The 26,438-nt window shown below is 35.3% G+C and overlaps 2 protein-coding genes and 1 long non-coding RNA gene across 8 annotated transcripts; 1 reads left to right on the top strand and 2 right to left on the bottom strand.

The window, feature by feature from the left end:
• LOC147840904 (uncharacterized) lies at window positions 1-24,372 on the top strand. 4 transcript variants are annotated; one of them, XR_015507984.1, is made up of 8 exons: window positions 1-208; window positions 545-705; window positions 806-916; window positions 1,066-1,158; window positions 1,772-1,851; window positions 1,954-2,040; window positions 18,847-18,982; window positions 24,278-24,372. It is a non-coding gene; the product is annotated as an uncharacterized LOC147840904 (long non-coding RNA). The 4 variants fall into 4 exon arrangements; XR_015507985.1 differs by lacking the exon at window positions 18,847-18,982; XR_015507983.1 differs by lacking the exons at window positions 18,847-18,982; window positions 24,278-24,372 and adding an exon at window positions 18,990-19,227 and having other exon boundaries at window positions 1,954-3,144.
• On the bottom strand, window positions 3,802-17,801 carry nocta (nocturnin a). Of its 2 annotated transcripts, none has more exons than XM_087282084.1 (3): window positions 17,231-17,801; window positions 8,156-8,416; window positions 3,802-6,321 (listed from the first exon to the last, which is right to left on the bottom strand). In XM_087282084.1, exons 1-3 carry the CDS (start codon window positions 17,397-17,399, stop codon window positions 5,453-5,455), a joined length of 1,299 nt encoding a protein of 432 aa, XP_087138210.1. In that variant the 5' UTR covers window positions 17,400-17,801; the 3' UTR covers window positions 3,802-5,452. The 2 variants fall into 2 exon arrangements, with proteins under 2 accessions (XP_087138210.1, XP_087138211.1); XM_087282085.1 differs by lacking the exon at window positions 17,231-17,801 and adding an exon at window positions 11,394-11,672.
• On the bottom strand, window positions 18,816-25,934 carry c1qtnf2 (C1q and TNF related 2). Of its 2 annotated transcripts, none has more exons than XM_087282088.1 (3): window positions 25,063-25,934; window positions 24,145-24,398; window positions 18,816-22,755 (listed from the first exon to the last, which is right to left on the bottom strand). In XM_087282088.1, exons 2-3 carry the CDS (start codon window positions 24,383-24,385, stop codon window positions 22,118-22,120), a joined length of 879 nt encoding a protein of 292 aa, XP_087138214.1. In that variant the 5' UTR covers window positions 24,386-24,398; window positions 25,063-25,934; the 3' UTR covers window positions 18,816-22,117. The 2 variants fall into 2 exon arrangements, with proteins under 2 accessions (XP_087138214.1, XP_087138215.1); XM_087282089.1 differs by having other exon boundaries at window positions 24,145-24,439; window positions 25,063-25,272.
• Window positions 25,935-26,438: the final 504 nt, after the last annotated feature.

The following is a 26,438-nucleotide window of genomic DNA, read 5'->3' as shown; positions in this document are numbered from 1 at the left end:
ATAAATAAAATTTAAAAGACACGCGGAGGGACACTTTTGATTATTACATGAGTCGTGCTTTGGCTCCGCGGATGAGTCTGATGACTTGGCGCTGCTGTCCATCTAACTGTACTTGGTTATCATGAGTGATTAACAGTGATTATCATCAATCAAAACTCTCCTAATTATGAAAAATACACGGATGTCCGAAAATATGTCTTATGAACACGTAAGTTATATATCGCTGTTGTTTTTACTTGAGGAAAACTTTGAAAATGTTAACAAAGCTGACATACGTCACTTGGGGTCAAACTGGATGTCATTAATATTAAAAGGTTATTAAAATACACCAAAGCAGACCTCCAACGTAAACAGTTTGTAGACTTAGCAAATTAAGTGCTATGTAGTCAAGTAGATTCGTATTTTAGCAACCATGACCGTCGTTTTTACTGTTTTTTGTAAACTCATTTCAGTTTACAAATTTTTCGGCTGTAACAGTCTATTGTCGAAGGCAGCAAGTTGTCATTTCATCCATGTAAGAATTAAACCTTAAATATAACGTTAGACAAACTGGTGTTTCATTCTGCGGTGGCGACAAAGAAACAAACCCGAAGGAAAATGAATGAATGAATATCGACAAACGAGGTGTGGAGTTTCCCGCTAAAACCGACCCGCCGTCATCAAAATCTCCTGATTTTGGAGTAATGGGAATAACCTTTTGAAGAGGTATGTTTTTTAATATGTACTACTCGTTCCATATGTTAAGTTATTGATTTTAAAACAGGTTATTTAAATGGCAAGAAAGTAAGCTTGTTTTCTGTGCTAGTTTTAGCTGAAGCTGAGAAATGAGAGACTTCAGATTCGTTGGACCAGGGGTGCCCAAAGCTTTTCGAATGAGGGGCTGAAAACCAAAAATCATAAGAGTTGTGAGCCGAAGGTAAATATACCAAACTATTTTACATTAAAGTTGCCATGTGTAATTTAAGAATTTATTACATATTTAAAAGTCAATAAAAACATTACTTTAAATCGTACTATTGCAGTATTTTCTTTTAATGATAACTCATGGCAATAACTGGGTTGCAGCTGGAAGCGCATCCGCCGTGTAAAACATGCTGGATAAGTTGGCAGTTCATTCCGCTGTGGCGACCCCTGGTGAATGAAGGGACTAAGCTGAAGGTAAATAAATGAACTTATTGCAATAAAAACATAACAGGGCTCAACAATAAGGACTGCCCGATGGCCCAGGACCAGCACGAAAGACGCTTGGGACAGTAGACAAGATAATTACTGGCCTGATCGGGACAGTGCTGCCTTGTCACTAAAGTTTAATTTGCCTGCAACTATTTGTCAATTGTGTGCATTTTAAGTTTGTGCTTTTACGTCTTTAAATGCTACCTTCTCTGTAATGTTGGAACCACCATAATTCTTTTCGGTTCCTCTAATCTGATTTGATGTTTGGAGCATGCTATTTTTGTCCATAACCTCGTAACAACCAATACAGGAAAGTGACGGCAACATCAAATTATAAGGGTAAAAGAAAATGTCTGTTTCTAACGTCTTGGAAGAAGACATTTACATGGGTGAAACCCATGTTACCTGCACATTTTCCATACTGCTCTTTTTGTTTGCATAACACTTTGAATTTTGCTCATTATACATATTTTAACATTTTTTAAATATTTCAATTCTTGATTCACAGATGTTGTTTTTAACAAAATATTTAAAATATGTGGCTAGAAATAGCTATTAACTTTTATTTTCTTTTTCTTTTCTTTTTTTGTGGGGCCAGTGAAAATTTTTCCAGGGCAAGTAAAAATCCGTCATCAAAATCTCCCGATTTTGAAGTAATGGGAATAACCTTTTGAAGAGGTATGTTTTTTTAATATGTACTACTCGTTCCATATGTTAAGTTATTGATTTTAAAACAGGTTATTTTGAAGTGAAAGAAAGTAAGCTTGTTTTCTGTGCTAGTTTTAGCTGAAGCTGAGAAATGAGAGACTTCAGATTCGTTGGACCAGGGGTGCCCAAAGCTTTTCGAATGAGAGTTGTGAGCCGAAGGTAAATATACCAAACTATTTTACATTAAAGTTGCCATGTGTAATTTAAGAATTTATTTCATATTTAAAAGTCAATAAAAACATTACTTCAAATCGTACTAAAGTAATGTAATTTAAATCGCTGGTTCAATCCTCGGCTCAGTTGGCGTTTCTGTATGGAGTTTGCATGTTCTCCCTGCGTTCGTGTGGGTTTCCTCCGGGTGCTCCGGTTTCTTCCACAGTCCAAAGATATGCGGTACAGGTGAATTGGCTAGGCTAAATTGTCCGTAGTGTATGAGTGTGTGTGTGTGAATGTTTCCCAGAGATGGGTTGTGGCTGAAAGGGCATCCGCTGCGTAAAAATGAGCTGGATAAGTTGGTGGTTCATTCCTCTGTGGCGACCCTGGATTAGTAAAGGGACTAAGCTGACAAGAAAATGAATGAGTGAATAAATCGTACTAATGCAGTATATTTTTTTAAATGATAACTTATTGCAATAACTGGGTTGCAGCTGTAAGGGCATCTGCCGTGTAAAACATATGCTGCATAAGTTGGCAGTCCATTCCGCTGTGGCAACCCCTGATGAATGAAGGGACTATTCTGAATTAAATTCTTGATTCACAGATGTTGTTTTTGACAAATTATTTAAAATATGTGGCTAGAAATAGCTATTAACTTCAATTTTCTTTTTCTTTTCTTTTTTTTGCGGGTCCAGTGAAAATTTTTCCTGGCCAAGTAAAAATCTGAATCAATGGAACGAGTTAAAAAAAAGGATTAAAAAAAATTTAAAAGTTAAAAAATCCTTAGCGTTGAACCCTGCATAATCACATTTATAACACAGTGGAGTTCAATGCTGAATACACTAGTCAAGTAGAATCTGCCTTTGCCTTAATTTGGTCACCAAAGTATCTGCATTGTCCTCTATCTGTCGGTTGACAGTATGTATATTTTAAATAAAATTGCTGCATTTAAATTGAAACATTAAATTTCCGTTAGCTTTTTTGTATATCAACAATAAAACACATAAATAAAAGGTTACATTAAAATTGATGATGACAATCTCTAAACCATCCCCATCATTCTCAACATTGAGCTGACGGCGACATAGTGGCTCAGTGGTTATCACTGTCCCCTCACAGCAAGAAGGTTGCTGGTTCAAGCCTCAGCTGGGTCAGTTGGTATTTCTGTGTGATGTTTGCATGTTCTCCTCATGTTAGTGTGGGTTTCCACCGGGTGCTCCAGTTTCCAAACACATGGGCCATAGGTGAATTGGAATAACTAAATTGGCTGTAGTGTATGTGTGTAAATGAGTGTGTATGGATGTTTCCCAGTACTGAGTTGCAGCTGTAAGGGCATCTGCTGTGTAAAACATGCTGGATAAGTTGGTGGTTCATTCCGTTGTGGTGACCCCTGATGAATAAAGGGACTAAGCCAAAGGAAAATAAATAAAGGAATGAACGTTGAGCTGCATAATAGACCGCTTTTGTAACCTACAGATGAAATTACTCAGAAATGAGTCGAATGACACCCAGAAAGCCTTCAGAGTTCAAATGTCCTACTGGGTCTTGACCACATCAGGGTGCTAAAAGATAGGAAAGCATTTTATAATCTGTGTTCATGACGTGTGAATATACCTTTACAGCTGCTGTTTATTACCCATTATCCTTTATATAATTTTAAACTGAACAATCCCAACACATTGTGATCTAGAAATGAATCAAGCTTGCTGTAATAACAAACTGATTTAACATTGCTTGTCAAAGAAAGAGACCACACAATTCATATATACTGTGATGTTTTATATATTATTGGTCAGTGGCAAACATATGAATGAATACAGTATTACTTATAGAAATAACTACAGTAAATATAAATAGAAACATATTTCCATTTGTCCACTTTAAATCAAGAATACGCATCTTCCTGAGATCTTAATAAATTACAGTATACCGCATAACCTCTGTATAACAACAACAATAAGAGCCTCATCATTCATCTCCATCAAGGAAAATAAGCAGCACGGAGGTGCAATAAAGGCATAGTTTACTCAAAATGGAAAATTTTCTCTGTATTTACTCACTCTTAAGTGGTTCTAAACAGTTATGAGTACTCTGTTGAACGTTAAAGAAGATATTTTGAAGAATGCTGAAAACCTGCAACCATTGACTTCTGTAGTACACTGAAAAAAATCATTAATTGGTATTACTACATTTTTTTTAATGTAAGTGGTTGCAAACAATTGATATAAGCTGAATTTAAACAAATACAATTTAGTAATGTTCAAATTAATTTGTTTGTTTAAATTTAGCCAATATAAATAGTTTGCAACCACTTACATTAAAAACATTTAATTTACTACTTTTTTATTTTGAATGTAGGAAAAATAGATACTGTAAAAGTCCCTGGTTGCCAGCTTTCTTCAAAACATCTTAATTATAGTTTCAGATAACAGCAGAAAGAAACTCAAACAGATTTGAATGAAAATAAAATAATGACAAAATTTTCAGTTTTGTGCGAACTACCCCCTTTAGACCTACATCAGCAGGTCTAAATATATGGAGGACGAAACCTGCAAAACCAACAAAAAAATAAATAAATAAATTAATTAATTAATAAATAAATCCACATATTCTGGCATGAATATTTATGCAAATAAATAATTGAATATACATGAAAAACACAAATTCCTGCATAAATAAATATATAAATAGTGTGGGCAGATTAATAATTAAATAAATTACACGGATGTTGGTGGAATAAGGCAATGGTAAACTGAAAATAGATTCTTCCCGCTTTTACACCGCACAACTAATTATTTATATATTTATTCACGCAGGAATTTGTAGAATTATATATACATTTATTTATTTATTTATTTATTTATTTATGCAGGAATTTGTCAATTTATTTATTTATTTGCATATTTTTAATTGTTTTATTTATGCAGGAATTTGTCAATTTATTTATTTGCATATTTATTTGTTTTATTTATACAGGAATGGGTGTATTTATTTATTAATTTTTTTATTTGCGTATTTACTTATTCATTTATTTTTTTTGCATTTTTAAAATTATTTTATGCATGCAGGAATTTGTGTATTTATTTATTAATTAATTAATTTATTTGCTAATTTATTATTTTTTTAAATTTATGCAGTAATTTGTGTGTATATTTATTCATTTATTGGTTTTTATGTGCATATTTTAAATTTATTTATTTAATTATTTATTTATTGTCTTATGCAGGAATTTGTGTATTTATTTATTTGCTTATTTATTTATTGTTTTTGCAGGTTTCGTCCTCCATACAAATAAGGTGTATGTGAATAAGTTACATTCTGCGCTATAATACAACTAATGCATTCTCACATTCAGACAAACACACACGCGCACACACACACAAGCTCTAATAACGTCTGCATGAATGATTGACAGCTACATGAGCCTATGAGGCTGCTGACTGAAGCTGAGGTCACACACCAGAGACAGATGATCTGACGGATAATGAAATGAAGGAAGCCGGTCCGGGCCGATCTGCTCTTCGCTCGGTATCCTCAGCACAGCGTCCACCTCGAAGGCTTTCTCCGAATACCAAATATAGTCCAGCGTGGAGCAGCACTCTCCACTAGGCCGGATTTTCCAGCTTGTATAAGGCGGCTCAGTGGTCCTGTCGTCACTTAGACATTTATAAACGCTGTCTAGCCCTAATGAAGAACTCCTAAAATGCCGATACACTTCCTCGTTGGGCTCTGCATTAAAATCCCCACACACTATCAAAGGAATACCCTCTGTTTGGTCGTCCTGATGCATCTCTGGGTTTGATTGGGAGGTTATTTCGTGAAGCTGCTGGAGGAGATTTGCTCCTTGCGCACTACGAAATGCTTCCCATCCGCTTCGTGCTTTAAGATGCGTTACGGCGACACAGAAAACTTGTCCTGTGAGCTTACATCGAAGCGTAGCGACGACGGCTACTTGGTTGGTTTTGAGCATCATGGCGGAGAGTCTGAGATGCGCCGTGTGGAGCATCTGGAAGCGGCGGCGGTTGAAGAACAGAGCGCAGCCGTCTGGGCCGTTGTTATTGTGGACGTCCAGGCAGGGGGAGCAGGGTTTGCGGCAGAAGCTGCTCTGATAGCCCAGGCTGGAGAGCACAGGCTGGAACGTGTCAAAGTAATGCTCCACCTCCTGCAGACACAACACGTCTGGCCTGTAGGTGAGGATCTCTTCTAGGATGAGATACTTGCGCTCCGACCAGTTCAACGCCTCCATTGGACAGCGCACAAAACCATCTTTGCCTTCGCCAAGAGCTGAAGATACACAAGAAAAAGATTGAGAAGATCACTTTTGAGTGTTTTTAGTATCACTAAGGCTGTCTCAAATGGCCTACTAGTCGAGTAGGTGCTTAATTTGATAATTTAATACACAACTGTTAGAGAAGTACGTTCTATAGTATGAATGTTAGTAGTACGAAGTTCGTATGTGCTACATCCTTCATTTGTCATTATCTTGTGATCTACCCACATCAGTTTCGTCGCTTCACACGGATGTTCTGGCCATCGGATATTAGGCATGGACATATATATATATATATATATTGCGATCGTGATTTTCGAAAGTATTACAGCACTTTATAAATGATTATTATTACCATTTGTTGAGTCTTCCCATACAGTTTTATAGAGAGCTTGGATCCGGAAGCCGCTTCGCGTGACGTCACACTTAACAAGCGAATTAGATGTGCATTTCAGAATCTCGCTGGAATTAGTAGGTACTTCTCGCATATTGTTTTTTCAATACTATGAATTCGGACATACTATTCAGCTCGCATACTGTTTTTAACTTAATATATAGTATGGAAGTATGCGATTTCAGATGCAGCCTGAGTAATTGTTTTAACAGTCTAAATTACATGGTGCCTGCGGGGTCTTAAAGGTCTCGAAAAAATTGAATGTAAAAAACTTTAGATGTTAGCTTTAGTCTATAGGTTTAAAGGATATTGATTAGCTAGTGTGCTCCAAAACAGTGAAAAAAATCATGTTTAGAAAATGTAAAACTGGTATAAAAATCCAAAGCTTCTTAATCGACTAACTTTTTTTTCAAGTCATCTCATACTTTAGTTTTTCATCAAATCTTGATCAATCAAATGCTCTCTGTTGTCTGACATGCCCCGCCCCCTTCAAGACGCTTTTCATTTGATGCACTTGAGCTCAACTACTCTCACTGGCAGAGCAGTGACAAAAACAAAACATTTTTTTAAAGGGAAGGAGCTACTCTGTCCCATGCTATTTAAATTTTTCAGTTGAGATTACGTTAAATGATTACGAATTTCGCTCTGATTTCTATATATAGACTGAATTACTGGTTTTTAATTTATATTTTTATCTTAATTTGTCAAGTCATTTTATTCAGTTCAATTCAAGTTTATTTGTTTAAGTGCTTTTCACAATAATTGTTGCAAATATTTAATTATTATTTTAATGGCTTCTGATTAAGAAAGTTAATTAACTTCAGATAAAAATTTTGTATGTTTAAAACAAGATCTTTTTATAGTAATTACAGTTTAGCTTTACCACATGATTTCTTGACACTGTGGAAAAGTAATTTGTTTATTGTTTTATGTACTTCTTTACATTATATCTTACATTTATATCTTTATGCAGTATTAAAAGTTTGAAACAAAAAAATGTTTCATTTTAAGTAAATGATTTTAATTCATCTCTATCTCTGCCTTATATCCCAGTTTTAAAATAAAGCAGCATAACACTGATAATAATTGATCAGCAAATCAGCAGATTAGAAAGATGTCTGAAGGATCATGTGACAATAAAAACTAGAGTAATGAGGCAGAAAATTACGCTTCCCCTCACAGGAATAACTTGCGTTTTAAAATACATTGAAACAATAATAGCTATTTTTAAATTTTAGTAATATATATATATTTAAATGTACAGACCCCTACTACTGAACAATGCTGTATTTATGATTTTAAACCTAAAATGTTTCACCAGTATTTTTAAAACATACTTGAATAATTTGCTTTAACTTAAGCACAGTGACGGAAGCGAGTGGAAAAACCCCAGGATTACGTTACCTCCTATAAATCAACTATGAGTACATGACGCAAGCAGAAAGACGGTGTACCTTGAGCTAGAATATTCCACTGCATGATGCGGAGGGGTGAATTCTGTAGTGAACAGGCTCTGGTCATGATGAACTCCCGGTGCAGTCGAGGCGGTCGATTCCTCAAAACCTCTCCGCACTCACGCAGCAGCACGTCTGGATCGGCCTGCTCATACTCATAGTCATCAGCATCCACATGTGGGTCTGTCAATGCAGCGCTGCTCAGAGTCTGGGCCAGAGTACTGAAGAGTCTACTGCTGCTGTTGCTGCCCATCTGACACACTGCAGACACACACACACACAAACACAACTTTACAGATTCATAATCACTGAAAATGAATAGAAAATACATCCATCTAAGCTCAAGAACACTTGAATGTTCTTATAACGCATCGCGTGAACAGGTATTTTCTCTCAGTAACAATTAACTCTATATTTTTGAAAGTTTGGCCTTTGAGAGGTGAGCTCTGCCAATCGCTTTAAACTATATCATGTTTAGTTCCTACCCTGCTCCAACATACCTGTATGTTTAAAAAAAAAAGCCTAAAGGACTCAATTATTTAGATCAGGTGTGTTTAATCAGGGTTAAAGCTAAACTCTGCAGAGCTGCGCCCCTCAAGGAACTGAGTTTGGCACCCCTGCACTATATGGAAGGTAGCATCTGAAAATGCATAAGGCACTTTGACTTTGTCTATTTTAATCATTATAGAAAAATATAGCATGTTTCAATGCAGAATACACAGTAGTACATGAAAGGCGACACGCAGAACTTCTTCCAAAACAAACAGCAGCCATGGAGATATAAATAGAAGTGCAGTACACTGTGTATGACAATATAAACAGTAGCATGACGGCACATGGAAGCTATTTAAAGTGCAGACGCAAGCACTGGTTCGGTTGCTTATCATGGGTTTTGCATTTGTGGGTCTATAATACAAAACTTAAAATGTTTTACTTATTACTTTTATTATTTAAAATCTCAGTGTTATTATTAACATGCTAAAAAAGCACTACTCTGAATGCATCGATAAGTTGAGAAAGAAGATTGTGTGGTTGACAGAGCGATGTCTCAGCATGTGTCTAGACTTGTTTAAAGGTGAAGTCAGACATGAATCACATGTTAAGATTCTTGCATAAGTGTGCACATGTTTGCTGGCTTGCATACTAACTTAGATAATATTTCATTTACCTCATTAGCTAGTTAGACCTCTGGATGCTAGCATGTAAATTAATCATCATATTAGACAATGGCTTAACTGCAGCTGTGGAAACCGCTGACTCTACTGTCTGCCATGACAACTAAGCCTCGCTCACAAATGCAATCTCAAGAACAAACAGGGCTGGAGGGAACACTGATCTCCCTGCAGACAAGAAACAGCCACCTTTATTAGTTTCCTAAGCAGCCCACAAGAATTTAGCCTAGTAACAGTAATAAAAAGGTTTTAGAAAGGTATGAGGATGGGATATTTACTTTCTAAGTTCAGTTAAACATCCACAACCAGTAGGCCTTTACTTTAATAACAGCATACATATAGCACAAATATTTGTCATCAAATAACACTAACCATTGTTACACTATATGTCTATACATTATAATAGCACTAACCACAACAAAAGTTTCTATTTTTTAAGACATAAACATTTGATCAGCGAGGATGTGATTTATAGATCAAAAATCACTATAAAAACAAGCAAATTGTCGAAAAAAAGCCAATTCATATTTGAAATGTTTAAATATTTTATAATATTGCTGTTTTGCTGTATTTAATGCAGCATATGTCTTTGACAAACATTAAATAATTCTATTATATACTATATTTTAATATAATTATAATATAAATATAATGTTATGTATATATACTGTCTGCCATGACAACCAAGCCTCGCTCGCTAATGCAATATCAAGAACAAACAGTGCTGTAGGGAACCCTGATCTCCCTGCAGACAAGAAACAGCCACATTAATTAGTTTTTTAGGCAGCCCACGAGAACTTAGCCTAGTGAACAATAATAAAAAGATTAAAAAAGACATGAGGGTGAGATACTTGTTTTCTAAGTTCAGTAAACAACCACAACTAGGCAAGGGGTAAATGCTTAGCAATATACCAAAAGAATGACAGTATACATGTGTGCAGCACAAATATTTGTCATCAAATAACACTAACCGTTACACTACACGTCTACACACTATACTAGCACTAACCACAACAAAAGTGTTTATTTCATTTAAGACATAAACATTTTTAATTAGAGAGGATGTGATTTATAGATTAAAAATCACTATAAAAACAAGCATAATGTTGAAAAAAAGGTTAATTTACATTTGAAATGATTAAATATTTTACAATATTGTTGTATTTTTGATCAAATAAATACAGCATTTATCTTTCACAAACATTAAATAATTCTATTTCATACTACATTATAATTATAATATTACAACGACTACTAATACTACTACTAAAAATATTAATACATTTTATTTATAAGGCACTTTTCTCACACTGAAGCACTACACTCTCAGAAGTAAAAGTACAAAATCGGTCACTTGGATGGTCCCTTTTACCAAGTACTTAAAGGTACATATTAATACCTAAAAAGTACAAATGTGTGCCTCATAGTACCTTAAAGGTACAAAAGTGTACCCTAAATGTACTAATGTCCACCCTTACGTTACAAAAATGTGCCTTTTAAAAGGGAACAACGCCAGTGACATATTTTGTACCTTTATTTCTGAGTGTGTACAAAAAATGCATTGAGAAAATATAAACAATGACATATATCAAGTCAAAAAAACTCAATCAATAACGTAGTCATATTTATCAACAGTATTCATTTAAATATTCAGCCCAATTCAAGTTTAATTGTATAGCACTTTTCACGATAACTCACGTACTTTAAACGCAGCTTAACAAAATATTATAACCAGACACACACACATAGCTTTGATTCATCTAGCTTACATTTACCATCTGAATCCATCCTGCTCCGTCTGCCTCCTCAGTTAAATTACTTCTACATCTCACCCATTATATAGTATATAGACTCTCACGTTGTAAAAGCAGAATCTTGCTGTTATTTATACATGACAAGTAAAGATTTTCCAGTTATTAATGTAATAGTCAAGTGCTGAATACTCACGGGTAATGCTGCTCATTGCTTAGTAATTGTTCAGTCAGTGATTATACAGTTAAAACCAATATAATTTTAGATTTTTAAATCACATGCAATTATGACTTAGAAATTTTTTTTTAAAATACCTCTTTATCCTTTTTTAACCGGATGTCTCAGATGCTGTTGAACTGAAGGCGCAATCTTCTCTTTAGATTAATCCAATGGCGATCCAGTGGGTTAGTGTAGGAAATGAGTTAACGGACCCAGCAGAACACTAGCATCCATTAAACTGTTTGGCTTTTGTATATGGGAATATTCTGGGGGTTGCGGATGTGACAGTGCGTGTATCAGAGTGTGTGTTTCTAGACAAAAGGGTTCCTGAATGAGCCAGTGTGTCTGTGCTTCCCTCGCCATTCATTCTGAACAATGACTCATTTGAAAATCACGAGAGGGACCCGATGTGTGCCTGGGCATATATGTGCACACGTGGCTGACAGGAACAGTTCACTTTTAATTTAATTTATGGATTGAGGTAGATGGTTTATTAGGCTATCATTTAATAAAGTCACTTTTTGTCATCAACATTTTATAATAAAGTTATGTTTGGTGAATTTAGTTGCACTAGGTATCATAAACTAAAAAGAAATGTAAAGTTTTTAAAGAAACAAAATCTTTATTTCAGCAAAACTGGCTAATAAAAGTGGCTATATTTTAGAAGGCATATTTTAGGCCTGGATGATTAATCCAGCTATTAAACTGAAATTTTCAAATCACAAAAGCTGCATTTATTTCAATGCGCTATCAAAATTGTTAACAAGCATATCGTTTTTGAAAGTTCTAACAGTTTTTAAGCACATCATCATGAACAATGTGAAAAATGTAACACAATCTATATGTAAAGGTTTTAAAGGTTAAGGTTTAAAGGTATATATCTTTATAATATATAAGATTATATATATAATTCATTTAATTTAATTGAATTTAAAACACTAGTTATTTTTTTTAACTTTTCATCACTACTAAGAACTTTATTGGGAAAACAAATGGCAACAGGTTTTAAATAAACTGTAGCATACTTTGTGGTTATACTTGATAGCTCTTTGGTGATGTTAAAACCACCACATCAAACCTGTAGCTATTTTATGAAATGGTAAATCACATTTTAAATAGCAATTTTGATCAGATAAATCACAATTACAGTTTTTTCTCCAAACTGTGCAACCCCAATTCATTGATAAGCAAATCAGCATAAGTGAAAAATTGGTGGAATTGAAGTCTGAAGTAATAATATAAATTCAGTTTATCATCACATGAATAATTTCCATTTTATTCCACTGTATTTTCCAGCAGATCAATGCAGCGTTTGAAACTCAAATGTAATCATAAGCTAAATACATTTCTATTTTTTACTAATCCCATACAATGTATTAATATAATATGCACTAGGTATCATGAACTAAAAAGAAAACTACTTTTTAAAAGTAGAGAGTGACATTTTTTTAAAAAGAAATTAAAGCTTTATTTTAGCAAAATTGGTTAATAAAAGCTATTCTAACTTTTTTTTTTTTTTTAGAAATCTTTTTATTTAAAATAAATGCTTATTATGATTTATTGATAATCAAACCAGCATATTGATATCTGAATAATTGTGTGGCATTTAAGTCTGAAGTAAAAATATAAATTCAGATTATCATCACATAAATAAATTCCACTTTAAAATAAACCTAAAAAAAATCTTAAACTGTATTTTTGAGCAGATAAATGCAGTATTTGAAACTCAAATATAATTATATAAATAAATGTATAATTTTCTAATCCCAAACCATAATACACAAGATCAAGAAAAAAATGTTTTATTAAAAAATAGACAATTTATTATGGAAAGTCAACAATGTAACAAAGATTTATATTTATAAATGAACATCAACACATTAATAAACACTGTAGGAAAATCCTAAATTAAATTGATTGCCAAGGCTTAACAATTTTTAAACCATAACCCAAAGCAAATAAGCAAAAAATAAATATAGATGTACTCTATTCCATACCATCAAGAGCTTATAAAGCCTCGTTACGCAACTGATGCGCCATTTGCACATCGTTCTGACATTTACCACTTCATTTGACACATTATGTAAGATAACGAAGCGTTCTGCAGGGTGTGCAAACCTGGGGATGCGTAAAATTATTGCGTGTGATAATTGGTGACAAATGTACTCTCTAAAAGCTATTTTTTGTTTAGCATACACGCTGTCAACCATATTATGGAAGACATTTCACACCAATTATAACCTGAAAACTATGCTTAAATAATTTAATGAGAAGCTACACCTTTGCCCGGGGCTATATTCAACATAGAAATTGAGCGAGACACATCCAAGGTTAAGGTTTAAAGGTATATATCTTTATAATATATAAGATTATATATATATATATATATATATATATATATATAATTCATTTAATTTAATTGAATTTAAAATACTGTAGTTTTTTTTTTCATCACTACTAAGAACTTTATTGGAAAACAAATGGCAACAGGTTTTAAATAAACAGTAGCATACTTTGTGGTTATACTTGATAGCTCTTTGGTGATGTTAAAACCTCCACATCGAACCTGTAGCTATTTTATGAAATGGTAAATCACATTTTAAGTAGCAATTTTGATCAGATAAATCACAATTAGATTTTGTTTTTAAGGCGCGTTATTGTGTAAATATTTAAAGCATTCGTGAACAAGAAATTATAATGTTTTTAACTTTAAACACATTGCATTGTAGATTAATTGCATTTATGTATATTTACACACAATGAAAACTTCACTGTTATTTTATATTTGAAAACTCAATTAGTGCACCTGAATACTGCTAGATTCCCAGAGAAAAAGAAACATCTGTTGGTGTTTTTCATTTATATTTTTGCTCTATTTTATCAATACTTTTGATTGGTTTGGTGTATTTAATGCCGATGCTCTCTACAAACTCATAGTAATCAATGTAAAATTTTGTCAATTCTCTCCAAATACAGCTATACATTTCATCTAGTGAATTTATATAGAATATCACAATAAATATTGCATAAAAATAAAATATTGCAATGTCAGTTTTTTTTTCCAATATCATGCAGCCCTCGTATATATGCAGACAACTAAAAAAAATCATTATAAATGCTCATTTTTATGATTGTTCATATCCCTGCATTTACTGGAACTACTTTTTTTTGTTTTAGCTTATTCAATCCAACTTACATAACGTCCTGGTTCTCAGACCTCGTCCTGATCCAGGTCAAATCCCTTACACAAGAGCTGCCCTACAGGGGGCTTTGTGCGCACAGATCCGGATTCACTTACACTGCACTGAGTTTTATCTCTTTGTAACTTGTGGATTAAAATACCACACGCTTGTCAACCTCTTTCTTTTCAATATCAGAGAACAGATGCATTCATTCACAATGTGTCCTTACTGTTTTATGCTGTGAGTCAACTGCACAAATGACGCAAAAGACGAGCTTGTTAAATATAAAATGAGTCGAGAGACCACATCAGAATCTGATAGCGTAGAAAAACGGTTCAATTTGAGGAGTGAACCATTAGGGTGCTGTTACTGTTTGCTGACCTTTAGCTTGGACTATCATGTTACTGGGAAGGTGCACGAGAATAGATTCAAGTACAGAACACACTGACACAACAAACAATATTAAAAAAAATAAATATAATAATATTATAACAAGAATACTTTCTACAGAACTGTAACTTTAAATGAGTATCGTCTTATGAGAATTGAAAGCTTCTTTCACCTTGCTATTAATTAAAAAAACAATTAAAGTCATGAAAAAACGGTTGAATATAAGTCTGATAATGAATTTTAACTTTAAAAATGCAACCAAAAACTAAACACTGCATTTGCAGTTGACTTAGTACTAAAATGATTATTGAAATAAATAATAAGAATTACAAAAAGCAAAGGATTATTCAAGCTAATAAACTGTAAAGTTAAAATACTTTTATTTAAATAATAAATGCATGTAATTTTATTAATAAAAAATAAAAGCTTGTTTTTTTATTTTGAATTCCTATAACAGCATAAATAACATTGCTCTTCAGTGACGAGAATCGAAATACATAAGTGAACTATGTCTGAATAAAAAAAAATCATGACATGTAATAAAGCCACTTTTTTCACTTAGATTTTATAAAAAGGTTATGTTTGATGCACTAGGTATCATAAACTACATATTAAAAGCTTGGAGTAAGATTTTGAAAGAAAAGAAAGCTTTATTTTAGCCATTATTATTATTAGGCAATTTATTATTTTGTTAGAAACCATTGTATCTTAAATAAAAACTGCTAATTCTACAAAATATTGAATACAATAACTGTTCTTATGATCAATGATAAGAAAATCGGTATATTTTTCTGAAAAACATCATGTGACTTAAGTCTAAAGTAAATTCCACTTTAAAATAAATCTAAAAATATCAAGGTTGTGTTAATTTGTCATTTTTTACTGTATATTTGAGCAGATAAATGCAGCATTTCAAACTCCTATATATTTTTTTTTTACCAATTCCAAACCAGGTACTAATATAAACCAAATCATAATTACCAATCGTAATAAAAAAATATTTTAATCCCAAACCATGCACTAATATAAACCAGATCTTAATTACACACCAACTCATAACATCCATTCTTTTTTTTTTTAGCTTAGTCCCTTTCGCTAACACGGGGAGAACATGAAATCTCCCCACAGAAATGCCAACTGACCCAGCCGAGGCTCGAACCAGCGACCTTGCTGTGAGGCGACAGCGCTACCTACTGTGCTACCTACCCCCAACTCAACATACATTCATTTGTTCATTTTCTTTTTGGCTTAGCCTTAGTCCCTTTATTAATCCAGGGTCGCCACAGTGGAATGAACCGGCAACCTGTTGTTTTACACAGCGGATGCCCTTCCAGCTGCAACCCATCACTGGGAAACATCCATACACACTTATTCACACTCATACACTATTGCCAATTAGCCAACCCAATTCACCTGTATCGCATGTCATTGGACTATGGGGGAAACCGGAGCACCCAGAAGAAACCCACGCCAACGTGGGAAGAACATGCAAACTCCACACAGAAACGCCAACTGACCTGGCCGAGGCTCAAACCAGTGTCCTTGCTGTGAGGTGATCTTGCTAACCACTACGCCATCGTGCTGCCCCCAACGTAACATCTTTTGTACAAAACATTAACTTTAAAATAAATTAAGTAAATGTAATTTTAAGGTATAAGGTAACAACATTTTTTGACTGTATTGTTCTACTTTGTCAATAATCAAAACATCTTTTATAAGCAGACAAATGAGTTACTATGACCTTGTTATGAGAAACTAGTCATTTCTCACACATAACAGGATGCAAAAGACAAGTCATCATCACTCCCACTATACATGAGTCACCCGTTACAGCATGATTGACACGTTATATGATATAATCATTCAGATGGTCCTAAATCATCTCACAAATAAACTGATTTACACCCATCAAGGTAAAGTTGGCTTTAAATTTACACATTTGGGCTTTCTTCTTAATAATAGAATTTCATAAAAGTATTCTTTGCAAATTATAAAAAGGGAAAAATCATATTAGCAGCCAATGACTACCAAAGTATTGTTTACAATCAATAAAATGGTGCCAATGTTGTTTTATAATAGCATAATTACATGCTATTTTACACTGAATATTCAAAGTACAATATAGGCACCTTGTTACAAGTTTTCACTGTTCAAAAATAAACTAATGTGCGAATATAAAACCAACTTTACCACAATAAGTTAGTCTTGAACCTGTAAACTGCTTGTCTAGACAGCTTTTGGGCGTTAATTGCGCATTCCGCATCACCTGCTGTCTTCAAAGGGAACTCAAAGTTTTGAAACACAGGTATCGACCGGCTGTGAGAGGAATCGAGAGGAATGTGTAAAGAAATCTTAATCACCTTGTAAACGACGGAGAAGCAGAGGCGATGAGTTTGACCGGTGTCGTGAACTCTGAAGGCTGTTTTTCTTCGGTTGAGCGGATTTTTTCGGATGTGTCCCCAATGATGACAGACAGACTGCGGCCAGGTCTCGGTGAAACAGTGATGAACAGCGCCGGGCGGGATACATTATTATTATTCTCCAGTCGTTCGTCCTTTACAATAATTCACTTAATCTAATCGCTTTACGATGAAAAAGTTAAGTCAACCTATATAACACTCTCCATTTTAACGCTACTTAGACAAGTTTCGTTGTCTTTTCGCTGTATGGAAAAAATGCCGGTAGAAGTGTCATCATATTCCAGGCTGACACGTGAACTATAGTTTAACAGGGGAGTTCCAAGATTTGAGTTTTGTAAGTTGATATAATCACACAATCATTTAAGTATTGCTTATATTAATGAAATTATAATCTTGGTTTTATCATACCTAAATAATAAATAAATCAAAACGTGTAGCAAAAACTACAAAACGGCCAATTTTGCAACGCGATGTTTACCCACCAAACGATAAATGGTTTGGCTCTACTGTCAAAGAACACTCCGTGCTTTCTCTGAAGTAGAAACCGGAGAATGGGAGGGGCTTGAAGATGCTTCCACCAATCAGAGTGGAAAGTGCTAAGACGTACGGAAATCAGAGTATTTCGTCATCGTTGACGTACATCATACGCCTTTTAAAGCTCACATTTCCATATTTGGTGACAGAAATACCTGGAAAGAAGAAATACTTATATTTTAGATACAGCAATGACTGAACTTTGCTTTAGTTCTGTTAAGATGTGTTTGTATAATATTCGTGCGTGCATAAGATTATGTTTGCAGTGGGAGAGATTTATCCATGACTCAAACAACACATACACGTAATATCTTTACATAATATTTACATTTGACTGTGAACTCAGCCTCAATAACTGCTCTGTTTATGACAACAAATCTTTCAGATTCCAACTTTTAATATGATCATCTGTAGGGAAAATCGAATAGTAAAATTAAATATATAATTTTCTTAGTATAAAGATATTAAACTTTAAAAAGTTATTTTTATAAATGGGTCAAAAATGTAATATTGAGTAAAATAATAACTTTTTTATTACTTGTTTTCCTAGTACTGTATTCATTAATTTCTTTATGCATACATTTATTTTAATATTTTCATTTAAATTAAATTTATATTTAATTGTTTTAATAAAACTTTTATTACTGATTAATCCCAATGATAATATTTATTTAAACTTATTTTATCAAACGTTTGTTTTATAATCATTTGAAACTTTAAAAAAAATTTTGCACAAACAATTCCACAAACTTGTCATTTATTTATTGAAATATTACTTAATGTTATATACGTTAATATATATTATGTTTATCTGTTTGTCCTAATTGTTATTCATTTATTAATTTTCCTTCAGCTTAGTCCCTTTATTTATCAGGGGTCGCCACAGTGGAATGAACTGCCAACTTATCTAGCATATGTTTTTCACAGGATGCGCTTCCAGCTGCAACCCAGTACTGGGAAACATCCATACACACTCATTTAAACACACACACACCAATATAGTTTTTTTAATTCTCCTATAGTGCACGTATTTGGACAGTGTGGGAAACCGGAGCACCTGGAAGAAACTCACACCAACATGGAGAGAACATGGAAACTCCACACAGAAATGCCAACTGACCCAGCCGGGACTCAAACCAGCAGCCTTCTTGCTGTGAGGTGACAGTGCTAACCACTGAGCCACTTTGTCACCCTTAATTATTATTATTATTATATTTTAAATACTTGTATTTTCTCAATCATTTCCTCATACCGCATGCTCAGTTTATGAAGACACCAGCCTGCTGTTTGGTCAAAATGTTCCTTCAGATTTTTAGGATTTTGGACAGAATTCTACTAACATGTGTCAACAGGACAAGGTCATAGTAAACCTTTAAACCAGAGTGAAATACAAGATTAGCTGTAAATAGAAAATAAACAATAAAAAAAAACAGAAAAAAGAATCATTAACATTAACAGACCTGTTCAAGATCAAAGGTCATGTGTGTCCAGTATCGTGGAGACTAATGTGGCTAAAGGTCCTTTGTGGTGAAAAGTCCATTGTGGTGAAAGGGTGTTTTGATTTTTGGGGCCTGAGATTGGGATCAAGCATATGGACAGATCACGTTACTCTCTTATAAGTGCATCACTCCACATCTCTCTTTCTCTTGTCTCGGCTTTGTCCTTTTGTTTTTCTACTGATTTGAAGAAACTGTAAACATTGGCTTCAGGGATCATTTGATAACAATAACAATTCGGATCAATGCCCAAATCTAATCATGCGTTCACACCTCTGCCGGCGATAATGTCATTAGCTCCAGCCCTGCTGTTGACTCTCTGACAATCGAACATGTTTTCATGAAATGTACCAGTTAAAAGCTGTTTGTGCAGTGAGGGTTTTGTGTTCACTTGTTAAGTGCTAGTCTTATTTTAACATGCTGTTCGTAGAGCAAATCTAATTGCCTTTGTCTTCAAAATAACATTTCTTTGTTTGCATCCTACATTACAAATTAGGAAACCCGCAAAGCAAAAAATTAAACTCTGGTTTCATTTTGCTAGTGAATTAATGTGGTCGGAACCAAAGTTCATTTGACTGCATTCTCTGGAACAGGGGTCACCAACATGGTGCCCGCGGGCACCAGGTAGCCTGAGAGGATCACTTGTGTTGCCCGCAGGCCTGTTCTAAAAATAGCTCACCATAGTACCACTTACCAGTAAGCTTCATATAATATAGAAGTAATCATTTAAAAATGTAAATACTTGCAGAGATATATAAAAATAAAGTGTTGCACATTGATACATTAAATACAAGGTATTTGCTACCCTGTTAAATCATTGTTGATAACTTTTGTGAGAATCATTAACATGATCAGTGTCTTCACATGGATGAATAGCATTAATTTTTACCAAAAACATAAAGTATAATTATGTTATGTTATTATAATCTCCCCATTAATCGGTACCCAAGAAGTAGCTCTCATAAAGGTTGGTGACCCCTGCTCTGGAATCACCTAAAGAGGTGGACTTGTACATTCATATAGGGTCTGTCTGCAAACTGCAAGAGAGGGGCGTAACATAAAAGGGGCACAACTTGTAGTAGAGGCTTAACTTGAACTTATTGAGACCCACATGTCTAAACTATGTTGTTGATAAGATGGCACTGTACCTATCAGTTATTAATGTCTACACCTAGCCCAACCCAACCATTACAGTTATTAATGTCTACAGCTTCCCCAAACCTAAACCCAACCCTCACAGTTATACATGTCTACAAAAACTCCAACCCTAAACCCCACCATCACAGTTATAAACGTCTACAAATACTCAAGTTGCGGAGGTTTTCATGCTTGATGAGCTCGCCAATGTACTGTTATTTGCAACAACAGGGTGCGACGCCGAGTAGGCTAACTGTCATGACAAAACAGGTGAACAAGTCAGCGTGTGGAGTCGCTAAATGAATAATAAATAATATATCAAATGAATAGGTTGTGGATAAATTTTGAGGAAACGCATGAAAACATTTGCTGAATTTGTTCTCTGGAAAGTATTATTTCCACCATCTCGTTGTGACCGCTTACATGGTTTAATAGGATCTCGATAACTTAGTTACGCCTCTAATACAAGTGATGCCCATCTCTTGCAGTTCGCAGACAGATACTATTGATGTTTGTTTCCGAAAGCTCATTACTATAAGTTTGACTTGATTACAATTTTTCCCAATGATCACACCGTCTAAAAGCACTGTACAGATTTCCATTGAAATTGAATGACTTCTGGCTATTTTGATGGTCTTGCTGGCGGCAGTGTAAATGTATGGTAACATTTCGCAATGATATTTCACAGTGCCTGAAAATAGTCCACAGCTAAGTAATAAGATAATAGCACTGCGTAATATAATTTTGCCTACTGCAGCCATGATATTGTCACAATCACCATCGATTCAGCCTGCACAGATCGCTGGTAAACACACACTATTGCATAGAACTACAAATCCTCCATTAAATGGACTACAAGATCCAGTCATGCACCACTCACACACCTGGCCTAGATCCCCATATTTGCAGACAGACACAGCTGAAGCTACTCATGAACTGATTACTAGGATTATTTATACAGCACACACACACACTTCAATGCTGAGTCTTGTAAGCAGTGTTGTGAACATTATGATGCGTTTAACTTGCCTTGCTTTTTCATGTTTAAATCTTGCTTTGTTTTGTTTGTTTTACGTAGTCTGCTGCCTGACCATCTGCCTGTTTATTGACCATGACTCTTGGTTCCCTGTATACATCTGTTTGCCCCTGTGTTGACCGTTGCTTGCCCGAGCATCTCAGCATAATTCTGTAATGTGAAGAGACGCTGAAGAGGGAGTGCAGATCCAAACGCAGGTTTATTTAGCTGAATAGTCAGGCAAGCAACGGTGGCGGGATCGCTGGTAATTGTGACAGGTACAGCAGCAAAGTTCCTTGATTATTACGCCTAATGAGAGTATAATACATAGTATAATACACAGTCTAGAAAATAGGAACTTTAAATTTTCCATCAGTCTTAGTTCATGATGTAACTACAGAAGAGTCAAGCTTTAAATAGAAAATATTTTAATACTTTTTAGTTTTTTTTGTAGCTAAATTATATTGATGGTCTATTTCAAATCAATGATTTATGCAAAGTTAAGCTAATAGTGCTCTCGCCAGAAGGAATGAAAAGATTTTAAAAATGGTAAAAGTCAAAATTATCAACTCTTGGAGAGTTGTAAAATGAGTTTTTTTCCGACAAATAACTTGTTCCTTTCAGAGTTTCATTTTAAACCCAAAATCATGATGATCCAGAATTATTCGTCATCTTCTCATTCGGTGGTTCAGCCTGATCAGCAAAAATGAGAAATCCTGTGAAAAGGCTGTCAGTCCAGAACGGATCGAAAAACAGCCCATTTTGCTCTGAGTAGAAGATCTGAAGCCACACCTGATCTCCTTTCTGCAGCCGGAGAATCGTAGATCCCGAGGCCACATCATAGTTTCCGGTGTTTGCGTCGAATGTTCGGATTTTATACTGGCCGTTGTGGACGAGTCCAATTGCCAGGTGTTTATTCGCCAATGTGATGTCGTACGTAAAGTAATAAACACCGGGAATAACGCAGTTAAACTTGCCACTGGTGGAGTTGTAATGTCCGCCCTCGTTCATTAATATCCTGTTGAAGCGGATGGGAGTTCGTTCTTTAGGATAACTCTTGGTCACGGCAACCGAGAAAGCAGATCGTGCTTCAGCTCCGCAGTCGCAGCCTCCAGGAGCACCAGTTTCTCCAACATCTCCCGGCTCTCCTTTGACCCCAGCAGCTCCGGACACTCCGGGAGGCCCTCGCACACCTTTGGGACCCCTCACACCTGCCTTTCCGACAAGTCCTGGCCGTCCCAGTGGTCCATGTTTGCCGGGATACCCAGGGCGGCCCTGTTCACCTTACATTTGGGAATGGATACATTTTTTTGGCATCTTTAGAAGTCTTTTAAAAATGTTACATATAACAAAAGTTTGAAGTTATATAACAGCTTTAGATTTTATATTACAATTACAATTTACTGACAAAAAAATTATGTTTGGAAATATACACTCACCGGCAACTTTATTAGGTACACCTGTCCAACTGCTCAATAACGCAACTTTCCAATCAGCGAATTACATGGCAATGACTTAATGCATTTAGTTATGTTGACATAGTCAAGACAATCTGCTGCAGCTCAAATCAAACATCAGAATGGGGAAGAAAGTTGATTTAATTGACTTTGAATGTGGGATGGTTGTTGGTGGCAGACAGGCTGATCTGAGTATTTCAGAAACTGCTAAACTACTGGGATTTTCATGCACAACCATCTGGAGGGTTTACAGAGAATGGTCCAAAAAGGAGAAAATATCCAGTGAGCAGCAGCTCTGTGGGCGCAAATGCCTTGTTGATGCCAGAGGTCAGAGGAGAATGGCCAGACTCAAACTTGTAACTCAATTAACCACTCATTACTACCGAGGTATGCAGAAGGGCATCTCTGAACGCACAACACATCCAACCTTGAGGCAGACGGGCTAAAGCAGCAGAAGACCACACCGGTTGCCACTTCTGTCAGCTAAGAACAGGAAACTGAGGCTACAATTCGCACAGGCTCACCGAAATTAGACAATAGAAGATTGGAAAAACGTTGCCTGGTCTGATGAGTCTCGATTCCTGCTGCAACATTCGGATGGTAGGGACAGAATTTTTTACGTCAACAACAGAAAAGCATGGATCCATACTGCATTGTATCAACGGTTGAGGCATTAGTACTAATTGAGCATCATGTCAACGCCACAGCCTACCTGAGTATTGTTGCTGACCATGTCCATCCCTTTATGACCACAGTGTACCCATCTTCTGAGCACCTTTGGGATGTGGTGGAACGGTAGATTCGCATCATGGATGTGCAGCCGACAAATCTGCAGCAGCTGCGTGATGCTATCATGTCAATATGGACTAAAATCTCTAAGGAATATTTCCAGTAACTAGTTGAATCTCTACCACAAAGGATTAAGGCAGATCAGAAGGCAAACGGAGGTCCCACCTGATACTAATAAGGTGTACCTAATAAAGTGGTCGGTGAGTGTATATAACTATTTTGAAACTGCAAAGTGCAATTTAATGACAAAAATATTGTTTGCAAATGTATATGGAGTTCATTCAAACTGACATGCTTTAGAAAAATATAGAAATAACTGACTTTTAACCCTTTTTATTTTTGTAAAAATACTAGGGTCCCAAGACTTCTGCACAGTACTGTTTATTTTTCATTAACCTTATGACAGCCACAACAAATATGCTTCACCTTTCTCTCCCTTTTCACCCCCGTCTCCATCCTTTCCATCCTGCCCATCAACACCTGGCATCCCCATCTTGCCCATTCCTCCACTGGGACCTGCTGAACCTGGACTCCCGGGGGGTCCCTGAGGGCCTGGCAGACTGCAGCTGAGCTGTGAGGAATGGATAGTCAAGTTGCGTCCCTTCTTGGACGAGTCTACAGTCAGCAGAGACAGCAGCAGGCAAACAGCCAGCGGTAACTGATGCATGATGCAGCTGCGCCTGCAAACACAGCAGAAGGCCCGATTCCTCTTCTACTCGGGCTTTTTGTTCAAACATGTAATACAGACACACGCAGCTTTAATCGCATTATCCTGCAAACACGTTTAATAATTATTTTTTATAACTGATTTCTTCTACGTTTGCCGCTATGACAGTAAATAATATTTTACTAAATGTTTTTTAAGATTCTAAAATTCAGCTTATAGTGTAATTTAAAGGCTTAATTAGGTTAACTAGGCAAGTAAGGGTTATTTGGCAAGTTAACATTGGTTTGTTCTGTAGGCAATGCTCGAGGGGTAATAATTTTGACCTTAAAATGGTTCGAAAAAAATTTAAAACTGCTTTTATTCTAGCCGAAATAAAACAAATAAGACTTTCTCCAGAAGAAAAAAGATTAGAGGAAATACTGTGAACAATTCTTTGCTCTGTTAAACATTCATTGTGAAATGCTTGAAAAAAAAAATCACAGGAGGACTAATAATTTTGATTTCAACTGTACATTCACTATATATGTACATTACTTTTTAAAACAAGCACCTTTAATCACATTATGCACGCAAGTTGTGAATAATTCAACACTTATTAATATTTAATATTGTAAATATAATAAATCAAAGAATATAAATCTCACACATTTAAAGCATGCGCTGCATAAAGCCCTCACCAAAATCAATGAGATTTGCGTTGCAGTTCAAAGTAAAGGTCTCGCTGCCCCTTCTGCCAAAGTCAAAAATGCGGAATATAAACAAAGCTTGTGAATCGATTAGTTTCTTCCAAGTTCTCCACACGACTTTCCAAACATCCACCCAGTTTCAGCAGGGACGCTCCGCCAGATACTTCATCCATGATGTAATTGAACAAACTGGGGGAGGGGATCATTTATAAACTTCAGGCTGTTATTTCTTCAGCCCTCCTTACAATGAAAAATGGCTTCATGCACTGCTTGGCTAAAAAATAAAATAGTTGCACACTATAATATTTTAGCTTTGATTACGGTGAGCATTTGTCATGTCATGTTTGACCTAAAAGTATATTTGCATGAATAGTTGCATAGATGTGTATTAATTATTGGAAGCACCTCAGAATAATATTAAGTGATAATAAGCCTACTGGTGGACAGTTCATGCTTAAAAACAAAGGCGTCCTTTACAATTTAGGTCTGATGAATGTTTGCCATTGTCATCCTGAAGTTCCAATTTTTGACTTAGCTGGGTTAAAAGAATTGTTGCCAAACCTTTGACACTATGGGCCCTATCATACACCCGGCGCAGTGGGGCGCAAGGCGTGGCGCAGTGGTCTTTTGGTTGTTTCAGCTTGGAGCAAGAGTCGTTTTGAGGCGTTGCACTACGCTGTTTAAATAGCAAATGCATTAGCGCTCATTTGTGCGCCCATAGGCGTTCTGGTCTAAAAAGGAAGGCGTTCTGAGGCGGACCGCTAGCGCGTCTCTATTTTGAGAAACTGTAATAGTTTTTTTATTAGACCAAAACTAACCCGGTCTAAACTCCGGCGCAGAGTTGCGCCTCGCTTACGCACTGCTTAATACGCACGAGAGCAATAGGCAAATATCTTTACATATGAAAAAAATTAAATATTAAGGACATATACAGGATATAATAAGAATAGATATAGAATATAAATATAAAGGAATAAAATATTACAAAACATATTATTTTCTAGCCTACATAAATATGAAAAATCACTGGTTTTAAGTCTTCATCTCGGGAGGCTTTTTCAGTTCATTCATAACAATTTGCTTTTGTATAAAGTTATTATTATTAGCAGTATTATTTATTATATCCATATTTATATTTGTTTTATTAAAAACAAGCTTAGATTTGCCCACCTGTCAGGTTTTAGACCATAAGGGGCACAGCATGCGTTTTAGGACATAACTCAGGTTTTTGAGCACATTTTGTTATTATTGTTCATTTATTCGTTTGCTGGAAATTAGAACTGAATTTAAATATAGTTTTGAAACGAATATTTGCGCTCAAGAAACGCAATTAATTATTTATAGACTAATTGATGTCTGTGCGTAAA

This window comes from Danio rerio, chromosome 14, assembly GCF_052040795.2.
Source record: "Danio rerio strain M-AB ecotype USA chromosome 14, GRCz13ab, whole genome shotgun sequence".
Taxonomy (NCBI): domain Eukaryota; kingdom Metazoa; phylum Chordata; class Actinopteri; order Cypriniformes; family Danionidae; genus Danio; species Danio rerio.
The sequence above is the reverse complement of the archived record's forward strand: the minus strand, read 5'-3'. Positions and strand labels throughout refer to the sequence as shown.

Bases quoted from the DNA above. Each gene is read 5' to 3' on its own strand.
- nocta (XM_087282084.1), bottom strand. From the start codon at position 17,399: ATGTATCCCGCCCGGCGCTGTTCATCACTGTTTCACCGAGACCTGGCC. The intron at 8,417-17,230 runs GTGATTAAGATT...GTGTGTCTGCAG, and splicing joins GCTTCTCCGTCGTTTACAAG to TGTGTCAGATGGGCAGCAAC. The intron at 6,322-8,155 runs GTACACCGTCTT...GTGTATCTTCAG, and splicing joins GTGGAATATTCTAGCTCAAG to CTCTTGGCGAAGGCAAAGAT.
- c1qtnf2 (XM_087282088.1), bottom strand. From the start codon at position 24,385: ATGCATCAGTTACCGCTGGCTGTTTGCCTGCTGCTGTCTCTGCTGACT. The intron at 22,756-24,144 runs GTGAAGCATATT...CCCAAATGTAAG, and splicing joins GGGTGAAAAGGGAGAGAAAG to GTGAACAGGGCCGCCCTGGG.